Here is a 12,443-nt window from a genome sequence, read left to right as displayed (position 1 = left end):
AAGCAAAAGTGCACAACTTGAAGTTCCTCCGTGCCGTTCATTCCAAAGTCATGAGCTGGGCTTTATGTTTTCTTCACAGCTTTAATGTGGATTAAAAATAAACAAAAAATGACAACTTCATTTTCATCTGTAGAGAACAGGTCAGAGGAAGTGTGAGAATACAAGCAGCGATGGTTATGAGGAGTGCTGTCGGCGAGGAGCACTGGCAACCTTCAATCCGTCTGATCCACCAACCTCAACTCAGCAGTCTGTGAAGAGGAAAGAGTCAGAGTAGTGACCACCTAACATGTCATTATGCTTTCCTCAGAGCTCTGAGCTCCAGAGTATAAAGCTCTAATAGTATTAATTCACCTTGGCCTCATGACGTTCCCCTGCACTCCTCTGTATCTCTGATTGCTCCGGATGGATGTAAGATCTTCTTTATAGGTCCCTTCGTAGATGTCTGACTGACGTTTCATGTAGCTCTCACTTTTATCTCTGTTGAAATAAAAAAAAAACATCAAAAATCCATTTTTCACTGTGTATCCCTGTTGGCAAACAACGTTGCTCCGGATGGATTTGCACAGTTTGATTCCTCTTGTGCTCCACCTACCCGAGCCGTTTGCCCATGATCGTCTGAAGGAACTTCCTGGCAGAGATCTGGCCGAGCACCTTCCTGTAACTGTTTGTGAAGATGGCATCAGCGTGCCGTTCGGAGCTAGAGTCAGAGAGGGCACAGTTTACATCAGTTCAGTTATTGCACAACAGTATTCCTGAAAGGCTTTCAGAAAAAAAGTAAACTGCAGTGCAATGAAGCTGCAAAAAAAACCATAAAGAGTATATGCACAACAATAAGGGAGATCTAAGGCTCCCTTCAACAATGCTCGATTAAAACCTAAAAAAAGAAAAAAGAAATCATGCAAGTAAAAGCAAAATGAGAATCACAGTCAGTAAATAGTGTTAAGTTAAAATATACACATAAATAAAATAAAATATAAAGTAAAGTAATGTGAATTTGTGGAAGACGGTACTGCAAATGAATAAACTGAAAGAAAACAAGAATGTAGTAAATGTATATGCATGATATATAATAATAAATATACAAACATAGAGAGCTGTAAATAGCATTGTTAGTCTAATGGCTGGCAGGATGAAATGTCTTCACCAGCTGTGCATATAGTTTGGGTTTTATTTATTTGCCCAGATATCCTTTTATCTCACCTCACTGTGAACACTTTTGAATTTCACTTCTTGGAACACATTTATTGCAGATAAATAGTAACTACACTGACACACCAGTTCTAAAAGGACCTGCCGATGTAGAATTTTTTGAAATGTAAATTTTCACTGCTGCGAAGAAACACAAGAACAATTTGTGGATGGTGGCAGAAATCTTTTAGAAAACATATCTATTTGCATTTTTTTGTAATGTGGGTAAAGCAACCATTTTAACCCTATTTGACCAGCCATCAGTCCATATTAACACACTGACCGTAACTCTGCCCGCTCCCTGGGAGGACTCGTTTCATCCTCCAGCTGCTCTGCTGGATTCCTCATAGAAGATGTCATCAGGATGGATGTGTCCCTCTGGCCAAACCTGAGAAATATCCTTGTTAACTAAAGGATTTTGAAACATTCTATTCAAATATCTCCACACTTCATTAAGGTATAAAAAGTTTTTTATGGTGAGGATGGATTTTAGACTGAGAAAAATATCCTCAATCTTTCGGCAAAATACTCCAGCTCTTGTAAAATGATGTAATCTGCTGCTTCGGCACAGGGCACATGTGATTAGAGTGCTGTGCAAATGTAACGTGGTGACTAATCCAGACATCTTGACCCTGTTTAGCATAAAAAAGTGCAGGGGGCACAGCTATGACATGCAAGGCAGCCAAGTGGAGATTAAACATTATACGTTTTGTTCATGCATATAGTCATCTCTTAAAAGCCATGACACTGTACTCAAGTTATGTCCATCACCCCCTTGAGCTTAAATCAGTGTCATGTTGTATATATTTTGGCACATCTTTATTATCTGATTTTAAAATGTTAAATGTTTCCCATTTCACTCGGTCAAGCTTTCCAAAAGCACATTCTGTCCGCAACATTTCAATCATACAGAGGAGTGTATTCTGTGTAGTGATGCTATCTGTCAGAATTCTATTCAAAAAATGTTTTATCCAGAGATATAATCTTCAACCACTTCTCAGTATTCGACCAGTCATAATTTATTTTTAAATAACTTTAAAAAAAACACAAAATAAAAATCAGCAATGGAAATTATTTCAGTAAATCTTCCAGGACTCACCTAATGGACGGGTAGAGCGGGGAGCCTGATAAAGACATGACCAGGCAACAAAACAGCAGCAGTGCAGCTTTCTCCATCCTCACAGCCAGTCCTGGAGAAGAAGAATGGACGGCTAGAATAAATGACAGGAGTAGAAATTACATTAGGAAAAAAAATAAGAAAAAGATGCTGAAACCACAGTTTCCCTCAACCAGCCTCATCGCTCTGCAAGAGGCACTGAAGTTTCAGCAGGCAGAGATGTATGCTGTAATGGACAACATCAACATTTAATCTAAAATATAATTGCCACTTACATATATAATACAAACATTTAATTTACCCATGGGGGTGGAAGAGTTACCTGGATTTCTTTTTTTGTATCAGTTCTGAGTGTCCCTGCAGCTCCTCTTTATTTGGTGCCCTCCACTCTCATCATCTCTCACTGCCAGGAAAGGCTGGACAAAAGCAACACTGGAGCAGGACTGTTTGTTATCCCTCCATCCATGGTCAGCTTATATGAACCTGTAGCTCCCAGTCACTCCCACATCACACATGATCTCTCTCTCTCTCTCTCTTTCTCTCTCTCTTTCTCTGAGCAGTCTTCATGCTCTCTCCTTCTTTTTGTTTTTCTCTAAATTCTCGAATCTAAGTTTGCTTTATTGCCACAATTGAATACAGAAAGGTATATTAAAGTATATTGTACAAGGTTTACAATTTAAGTATAATAATATAGAATGTAGAAAAAATGACAACAAATGGTTGTGTACTGTCATGAAAGAAAAACAAATAGCCAACAAACGATTTCAGACATATAAAACAAAATAATATTTGTGATAGGATGATATATAGTTTATGTATAGAAAATTACATGTAGTGGTCCTTTTTGACAGCAATTACTTAACATATATTATGCAAATGTCATCCCTAAAATGAATTGCCTTAAACTAGTGCCTGTCAAGAAAAATGCAAATGCATCTATAGGCCTTCATTTCAGAGGATTTTGTCCAAAGGAACCATGGGGACAACAAACAAAACAGAAACACCTTTAAAAGTATCTATGTTATTAGACACAATGAAAAAAAGCATATTACTGTTAAAAAACGATAATAAATTTGAATGAACAGCTCTCTGATACATTTTTGAATGGATGTCGTTATATGTCATTATTTACTGCAAGGCTAAAGACTGCATTTTTTTTTTTTAAAGCTTTACTTTGTGCACACCTAGTATTTATAAGTTGGCGCTGCAGATTGATTGGTTGCATCTGCATGGGCAGTGTTTTTCCTGATAAATATACATTAGTACCCTACATTCTGTCAATGGGAGATTTTTTATGAGGACAATTTAATGGTAAATGCAACTGTTTTTTATTTTTATTTTGACGCTACCCCATTCCTCCCTTCCCCTATCCCTCATCCTTGTGACTGAGTTTGGGAACATTATCTGAAAAACAATAGTGAACGGTATCAATACTTGTATATAATCATATTAGTGTTAAGGTTTTAACACTGATTCAAGATTTTGGTGATTTATTTGAGCTCACTTCGAAAATTCCGCCGACGCCCGGAACGTTGTTTTACATCAAGAGCGGTTTTAGACGGACCGTGAAGCTGGATGTACCTGGGGACATCTGTGGCTAACGGATTGCTGGGACGCAAGAGGACTCTCTGTAGTTAACTTCCAGCTTGGCTGAACATGAGACCGAAATGATTTACTATCCATTTGTCCCCTCATAGCTAGAAGTTATAGGAACATTGTAATGTTTAAACTAAAAACATCCCAGTTAGATAGCAAATGGACTCTTCCTGACCACTACGACATTTTTATAAACTACAAAAAGAAAAACGTTGCAACTGTTTTACGAATGTGAAACTATATCCAAGCGAATATCAAACAAATGTTCTTCATGATGTTTGAGGTAACGTAAGTGAGAGCTAATATAAGGCAGAATTCTTGCCATCGCTCCCAAAACGACCTATTACCCAGCAACCCTGTAATTATTGACAGCTAATTATTTTCCGGGTCTTCACAACGTTGCTTTGGAATTGGGAGATAGTCCTCTTGTTATTAAGACATCTTTGGCATGAAACACATGATACGAGAGTATGAATGACATTTACCCAACGTAGCTAGTATTATTCAGTAAGATAAACAAGGGACAACATGTTAGTAAGTAGCGCTAAAAGTTGCTAACTCCATACAGTATGTGGTTGCTCAGTAAGAGCTAAGTCCGACCAGTAAGTTAGCTACAAAGCCTTTGCTCGTGTAGCTAACGTCAGCTAACTAAGTATGGAATACCTCAGGAGACCCTTGATGACCCTTCCCCAACACTGGAAACCCCTCAGGTGTTTTCAACCCAGATATTGTTCTAAATTAGCTAGCACTGGTGCAACCTCAAGAGAGAGGAGGACAACTGTAGACAAGTTCAAGACTCAGATATCCTCTGGTCCAAGTTTTCAGGATTTTATCAAAGGAGCTTCAGTGAATAAGACTTCTGCTGCAGTAGAAGAGTACTCTGACAAACACTGTTATCTTCCTGAGGACTTGGAGATGGGGAACTCAAGGAAAGGTCAGTCTGCATCACTGAAAGTCAATCAAGTTCATTTTATATTGTTTGGGACAATTGCTAAACTGGTGTTTTTGTGTGAACGTCACAGTGTATTTTGAAACCTATGGATGTCAAATGAACGTGAACGACACAGAGATAGCCTGGTCCATACTGCAGGGGAAGGGATATCAACGCACAGTCGACTTAAGAGAGGTACAGAAGTGCTCCAGACTATTTTCAGATAATTACTGTAAAAAAAATAATATAATAATGAAAAAACATGTTGTGCTTACAGGCAGATGTTGTCCTTCTGGTAACATGCTCCATAAGGTGAGATAATGATATCTTCACAGCAAAAAAGCTGAAAAGATGCTGTTTTCAGGGGCAATTTTTTACAATCGATTAACCTTGCTCACTAAAATTGGCATTACAAGGCTTCCATGAGACGACACAAACTAAATCTGATGAACCAGTTAATGGACAGACGTCTCTCTTCACAGAGAAAAAGCTGAACAAACCATTTGGAATAGATTACAACAACTAACAGCGATGAAGAAGAAGCGGCAAAAGACCCACACACCAATGAAAATTGGGATTTTAGGTAAGTTAAAGTTCACCAACGTGCAAACATCCGGCTGTCTGACAGAGGCTATAAGATGCATTGATGGCTGTGTTTGTCCAGGGTGCATGGCAGAGAGGCTTAAGACGGAGCTGCTGGAGCGGGAGAAGCTGGTGGACGTTATCGCCGGTCCAGACGCCTACAGGGACCTTCCCCGCCTCTTGACCGTAGCTGACGGAGGTCACCAGGCAAGCAACGTGCTGCTGTCTCTGGAGGAGACCTACGCCGACATCATGCCTGTCCACCACGCTCCTCAGGGAAACAGTGCTTTTGTGTAAGTGTTTTCTCTCGTGGGTGTTCAGTCTTGCAAATTACATTTACACAAAAACAGGAGGGGATTAAAGATGGTACATAACATCACATGAAAGCAGAGACTATATTACACAGCTTTATTTATCAAACATCCATCCATTTTCCGTAACCTGCTTATCCAGTTAAGGGTCGCAGGGGTGCTGGAGCCGATCTCAGCTGTCAATGGGCGAAGGCAGGCTACACCCTGGACAGGTCGCCAGTCTGTCGCAGGGCTGACATATAGAGACAAACAACCATTCACACTCACATCCACACCTACGGGCAATTTAGAGTCTTCAATGCACCTAAGCTGCATGTCTTTGGACTGTGGGAGGAAGCTGGAGAACCCGGAGAGAACCCACGCTGACACGGGGAGAACATGCAAACTCCACACAGAAGGTTGTCCAGCCCGGGAAATGAACCCCGGCCCCTCTTGCTGTGAGGCGACAGTGCTAACCACTACACCACCGTGCAGCCCTTTATCAAACATTTTATTTCATTTTGTTATTTAAGACTTTTTAGCTTATGTTTTGATAAAATAACTCATCTTGTGAGGCATGAACCTGGAAGAAGTTCAAATCAGGGAGTAAAAAAAAACCAAAAACACGATTGTACATAAAATTATATGATGTTGTCGTGGTAACGTTATATATCGCACCAAAGGGCTGTCCCATTTGTATTTACACCATTTCAGACCTTACCGTCTCTCACACTCAACCATTTACCAGCTGATGACCAGCAGGGTTTAAGGCTTTAGGGGGGGCATTAGGATTGTAGGCCTGTGTCTTTGATGATTGTGTGTGTGTGTGTGCCGGCAGGTCCATCATGCGAGGCTGCGACAACATGTGCAGTTACTGCATCGTTCCCTTCACCCGAGGGAGAGAGAGGAGTCGACCCGTCAGCTCCATACTGGAGGAAGTTCGCATGCTGTCCGACCAGGCGAGTTATGACCCCTCCACTTATTTATAACAAGTAGATACTCACTGAAAGCGTCAGTAGGGTTATTACACAAACATTTATCTGATTCAGGAACTGCTACGTGAAATGCATAAGGTAATTTAAGGTATAAGGTAAGGGTTTTTAAAGTTCAGATTAAATTCAAAATGCCTTTTTAACTCTTTTAGCCATGGCCATATTGTTAACCAGTTTTATGCAAAATAAATACAAAACAAAAATCATTTTTGGGGGATTTCTTGGGGAAGTTTCTTTCCTGTAAAACAAAATATGACATGTTTATGTAAGCTAGTACGTTTTATTAGCAGTAGCTCAAAATGCTGTGATACACTGCATCGGATACTTGTTTTGCTGTTATCTATGTATATGTATTTGTCCCAACCAAATAAAGATGAAATAATATGAAAAATAACAATCCAATTTCAACCATTTATACTTGAAATCCATCAATCATAACTTTGGCACACAAGGCAGGGGTGTGTGGAGCCACAGTCCTGTGTAGCTCTGTATCGCATTACATTCTGATCCCGCCCACTTTTTAAGGGCCCAGTTTAAGGTGAATGATTTGATTTAAATCTGTTTTCTTTAACAGATACACAGCGCTCGAATATTTTGCTTCACCGGAGTATACCCACAGTACAGACTGGGACTTTAAAATGGGTTTGAAAATAGCAGTGAAGGGGGAAGTAATGAATTATTAATGGATAAATATGTTTTTTTTTCTTTCAGGATGTGAAGGAGGTGACTCTGCTGGGTCAGAACGTGAACAGCTACAGAGACACGTCAGAGGAACAGTTCTGCGGCTCAGACCCGACCAAGCTCAGCCAGGGGTTCAAGACAGTCTACAGAACGAAGCAGGGCGGTCTGCGCTTCTCCGACCTGCTGGACCGAGTGTCACTCATCGATCCAGACATGAGGATCAGGTTCACCTCCCCTCATCCCAAGGATTTTCCTGATGAGGTACATAATACAACAGAAGCCCCGAAAAAAAACTAAATTCTGATGATCCATTTTCTAAGTGTGATCTAAATTGTTTTCTCTCCTGTGTTTATGACAGCTGAAAAAAAGGTTTCGCCAAGATCTTTTTTTTTAATTTTCTTTTACTCTATTTTGGGTCAGTAGTTTAAATTACAAAACATACATCAGCACAAGTGGAATTTTATTTATTCTGCCGTCAACATATTCAAAACTGAGTAACTTTCATCTGTGGAAATGACTTGAAATTGTTTGTAATACTCATTACGTCCACAAGATGCTGAAATGCATCTTTACCATATGTTCTAAATTGGACTAAAAGTGTTCATGATTTCTTCCAAATGGATTTTATTTTCCATATTTTGCTAACACACAGTATATGTACCTTGTGTTGAGTCTGCAACAGAGACATTTTTCACCTGCCAAAATCACCTTTTTTTAAGTCGTAAACAGAGGAGAGAAAACACTTTAGATCACCCTTTGACAATCACTAAATACGAAATCTCAAAGCACTAAATCTCATTACAACCATGTGTAAATACCAATGTTCCCCAAAGGAAAAAAACCCTGCCCCTTTATGTGGAGGATTCCCTGTACTAACAAGGCCTCCTGACCTGCTCTGTGTGCTGCGGTTTACAGGTTTTGCACCTGATTGCGGAGAGAGGTAACATCTGTAAGCAGATCCACCTTCCAGCCCAGAGCGGCAGCAGCGAGGTCCTAAAAGCCATGCGGCGCGGGTGAGACCCCACTTTGCTTATATTTGTTTTTCTAAACTCATTTTTCCAAGCAATATCTCGCTGCAAAGTCGTTGGTGAAGTCTCACCAAAATATCACCAAGTGTTCTAATTTCATGTCTTTTCTTAATTAAATGTACAGCTACACTAGAGAAGCTTACCTTGATCTTGTGAAGAACGTCAAGAGAATCATCCCAGGTAAGAAAGATACAGTCAGGTTCAATTTTACTAAAACATTTGAAAAGTGTTGTTACTTTTAGAGAGATTTCACTCAAGGGAAAAGTAAAATGACTTACTAAAAATGTACTTATATCAAAGTAAGGGTGGAAAATATCACAGCTGTCTACAGGAAAGCGTACTGTGTGGAAAGGCCAAGCTGGAAAATTATCTTTAAGGCATTTTTTGTATAATGTTGATGTTGGTATGAGGTCTGTGTCTATCATCAACGACGTGTTTGTGTGTCAGAGGCGAGTCTCAGCAGTGACTTCATCTCAGGCTTCTGTGGTGAAACGGAGGACGACCACCAGCAGACCCTGTCTCTGATCAGAGAGGTGGGCTACAATGTGGGATTCCTGTTTGCCTACAGCATGAGAAAGGTGAGCTCTTGTAGGGTTTGTAATGCACCACTCTTGTTTTTAGTGTTAAATCCAAGCCGTCAATTTCAAACGTGTTCCCTCTTCGGTCGCCCCAGGCGTGATCTAGCTTTACATTCTCTCTGTAATTCAGAAAACCCACGCCTCCCATCGGCTACAAGACGACGTGCCAGCTGAGGTGAAGCGTCGCAGGCTGGAGGAGTGTATCAGCGCGTTCAGAGAGGAAGCAGCGAGGGTCAACGCTGCGCTCATCAGCAGCACACAGCTCGTCCTGGTGGAGGGAGTGAGTACTGTGCACGTGACTGGCACGCCCTTCAAAGGATGTGTGGTTTCAAAAAAGAAATATTGAATTCAATTATTATTTGTGTGGCTTAAAGTGAAAGGCCGTCATTGAGTCGACATTTCAAACTGTCCAATTCTTTAATTTATGTCCAAATACCTGAACTTTGTGTTTTATGCTAATTAGGGTTGTTTACTGGGAAGTGGGGATTGGCGGTTATCATACAGTGTACATTTGCTTATCTATGGTATTGTAAAAAAACTGACGTGATTGTGTGTTCAAGACACGGAGCGAGTCAGTCACGCTCCTACACTATATGTTAGTCGTTAATAATCATAGGTCATTATTTTAGAAGGTTGCAGTTTTAATACATCCATCCATCTTCCGTAACCGCTTATCCAGTTAAGGGTCGCGGGGGTGCTGGAGCCGATCCCAGCTGTCAATGGGCGAAGGCAGGGTACACCCTGGACAGGTCGCCAGCCTATCACAGGGCAGACATATAGACAAACAACCATTCACACTCACATTCACACCTACGGGCAATTTCAGAGTCATCAATTAACCTAACCGCATGTCTTTGGACTGTGGGAGGAAGCCGGAGAACCCGGAGAGAACCCACGCTGACACGGGGAGAACATGCAAACTCCACACAGAAGGTTGTCTAGCCCGGGAATTGAACCCAGGACCCTCTTGCTGTGAGGCGACAGTGCTAACCACTACACCGTGCAGCAGTTTTAATACATATTCAAGTTTAATGCTGATATCTTTATCAGGTCAGGTTAATTATTTTCTCATTCCAGAGTATTAATAAAATAATAATAATAATAATAATACAAATAAAATAATAATAATACCAATAATACTAATAATGATAGTGTTATATTGTATACCGTGAGAGCGTGATATCTTCGAGACGGTTATCGAACCATGAACGTGTCCTTTCAACACCAGTGCTACTTTGTATAAGGTAGCATGCTAAGATGCTAAACTGAGCCAGTGCACATGGGAAACATTACACCTGCTCACCATCACCATGTTAGCGTGATAAAATTAGCATTTGGCTAAAAACATCGCTCTGCCTTAGTGTTTAGTCTCACAGAGCCACTGGCACGGCTGTTCACTCTTAATCTTGTTGATTCTTTCATCTTCCTATAGAATTACAGAAATTGATTTTGTAATATGCATCACGGCAGTACCATAAACTGTTACCTGGCAAGACTGCTCATCTCCGGGTTTCCATATTTATGCAGGAAAGTAAAAGATCTGCCAAGGACCTGTGTGGGAGAACGGACGGCAACATGAAAGTGATTTTCCCCAAAGAGGATGTTGCTGTTCAACCTGCAGAATCCAACACTGCATCGGTCAATGCTGGAGACTATGTGCTGGTGAAGGTAAGGTGTTCAATCAAATCTGATCAAACCACACGCCCACAGTCCTGAAGAAGCAGATTAGTTTTTAAGAGTTAATGAACTAGGAATGCCCCGCGCAAAGTTCAGTATCATCATCTATCCAATAAAAACATGCTCTCCGGGGATGGGCATTAATGCCTTCTAGCACTACTCAGCTGCAGTTCAACACTTTTGAATGCCAGTGTGCGTAGTGTAGACCCGCCTCCCAAACCTTGTTCAGGTTGCTTTGAATTACATTATGTGTACATTATACATGATGCGTGCAAGCTCCATTCAATAGAAATGAATATTGGGTGAAGGTAAATTATAATGTTAACATGAATTGTTCAATGTAATCTTGTAAAATGTAAAAATGTATTTAATACAGTCGTTTTTAAAGATGTTTTCACAGCAATATAAAATAAATAATAGAGAAGGAGTAATAACCTGATTAACTTCTTAACACTAGCACTAAGCAGCTTATGATACATAATTAAAAATGCTAATCAAAGCAAGCAAATATTAAATAGATCAAATGTAATACAGTCATGTCAAACTCGTGTCTCGCTTTGACACACCAACTATTATTGAAAAAGACCAGGGTAAAAGGATCTAGCATGAAAATACGGTTTCCCATCAGTCAGTTGCAAGAGGCCATCATTTCAACAATCATCACAGTGAAGATCTTAAAGGCATTATCTGGTACTTTCAAACAGTTCATCATTCAATCAGTCATACTCTGATGTTGTGTGTCTCATCCTAATATAGATATTGTCGTCCAGCTCCCAGAGCCTGAGAGGCCGAGCCCTCAGTCACAGCTCCCTGAGTGGCAAAGTGAAGCACTACGAGACTCTGCAGAGAAACCAGCTCCATGAACATGAGCCCTCAAACACAGCCATGATTGAAACATGCCGCTGATTGACACAAGTGACAACACAGGAAACAAACTGTTGTTGTTTGGGGACACTAGGACAATGACTTCTCCTCCTCAACGACTTTGAAGACACATGGAGGCTGTTTTTACGGGAAATTTGGTCATCTTACCGTCACATTGGACTATTTAGATATGTTATTTATACAGTGACCTTCAGTAGCACGTCCCCATTCTGGAGAAACAGACAGGAGTACTGCTGTGGACGGGGGTCAGCAAAACCTTTTTTTGGAAGCCTAAAAAGAAATCATTATCAATTTATGTTTACGCTATATTTTCAATATTTGTACCGCTTTACCTTGCTGTCACACAGACCTTTTCCAAGTAGAGTTGAAGACGTTCTATCCGTTTATGCTCTCTTTAAAGCTACCAGACTCCATGGACAAAAACAGTCATTTCACCTCGTAGAATACAGGAGTTGCTGGTCTAGTGCTGCCTTGATAAGTGAGTATTTTTTGTGTTATTGTGCGACTTAGGTGGTTAGTTTGGATTCACTAAAGTCACACTATAACATAAATAAAACTAACCGATCGAAGAAGCAGTAAACCAGCAAGGTAAAATGAGATGCTTTGAACAGAGCATAGATAATGTCTTCAGATACCTGCGGTATTGGGCTGTCTGAAAGTAAAATGGTGAAAATATTATTTTAATAAAGCGCACACTTGTATTGATATCGATTCTTATTTTAGGTGGTTCTTTCCTGCTGCTGCCCCGTGTTGGTCCTGTCTGTTTCAATAGCGTCCCGCTGAAGAGCTCCAGGATCGGGCACCTCTGACACTGTACCCATCTCAATCACCAGTATCCATGATGGAAAATCATGTGTTGTTTATCACATTTCTTTATCAATAAATGTTTACATGCCAC

At 40.4% G+C, this 12,443-nt stretch overlaps 2 protein-coding genes across 2 annotated transcripts; one reads left to right on the top strand and one right to left on the bottom strand.

The window, feature by feature from the left end:
• Positions 1 to 281: 281 nt before the first annotated feature.
• ghrh (growth hormone releasing hormone) lies at positions 282 to 2,364 on the bottom strand. Its single transcript, XM_054617367.1, is given in 4 exon segments — positions 282 to 477; positions 593 to 697; positions 1,472 to 1,576; positions 2,288 to 2,364. Coding segments are annotated over 4 exon segments (483 nt in total).
• A 1,527-nt stretch (positions 2,365 to 3,891) lies between these two features.
• cdk5rap1 (CDK5 regulatory subunit associated protein 1) lies at positions 3,892 to 11,723 on the top strand. Its single transcript, XM_054616936.1, has 13 exons — positions 3,892 to 4,835; positions 4,924 to 5,027; positions 5,110 to 5,144; positions 5,315 to 5,415; positions 5,497 to 5,707; positions 6,543 to 6,663; positions 7,408 to 7,638; positions 8,293 to 8,390; positions 8,530 to 8,585; positions 8,853 to 8,983; positions 9,114 to 9,263; positions 10,511 to 10,651; positions 11,417 to 11,723. The coding sequence occupies exons 1-13, from the start codon at positions 4,556 to 4,558 to the stop codon at positions 11,564 to 11,566; spliced, it is 1,809 nt and encodes a 602-aa protein (XP_054472911.1). The 5' UTR covers positions 3,892 to 4,555; the 3' UTR covers positions 11,567 to 11,723.
• The last annotated feature ends 720 nt before the right edge of the window (positions 11,724 to 12,443 follow it).

This window comes from Anoplopoma fimbria, chromosome 17, assembly GCF_027596085.1.
Source record: "Anoplopoma fimbria isolate UVic2021 breed Golden Eagle Sablefish chromosome 17, Afim_UVic_2022, whole genome shotgun sequence".
Lineage (NCBI taxonomy): Eukaryota > Metazoa > Chordata > Actinopteri > Perciformes > Anoplopomatidae > Anoplopoma > Anoplopoma fimbria.
This window is presented reverse-complemented; position numbering and strand designations above follow the sequence as displayed.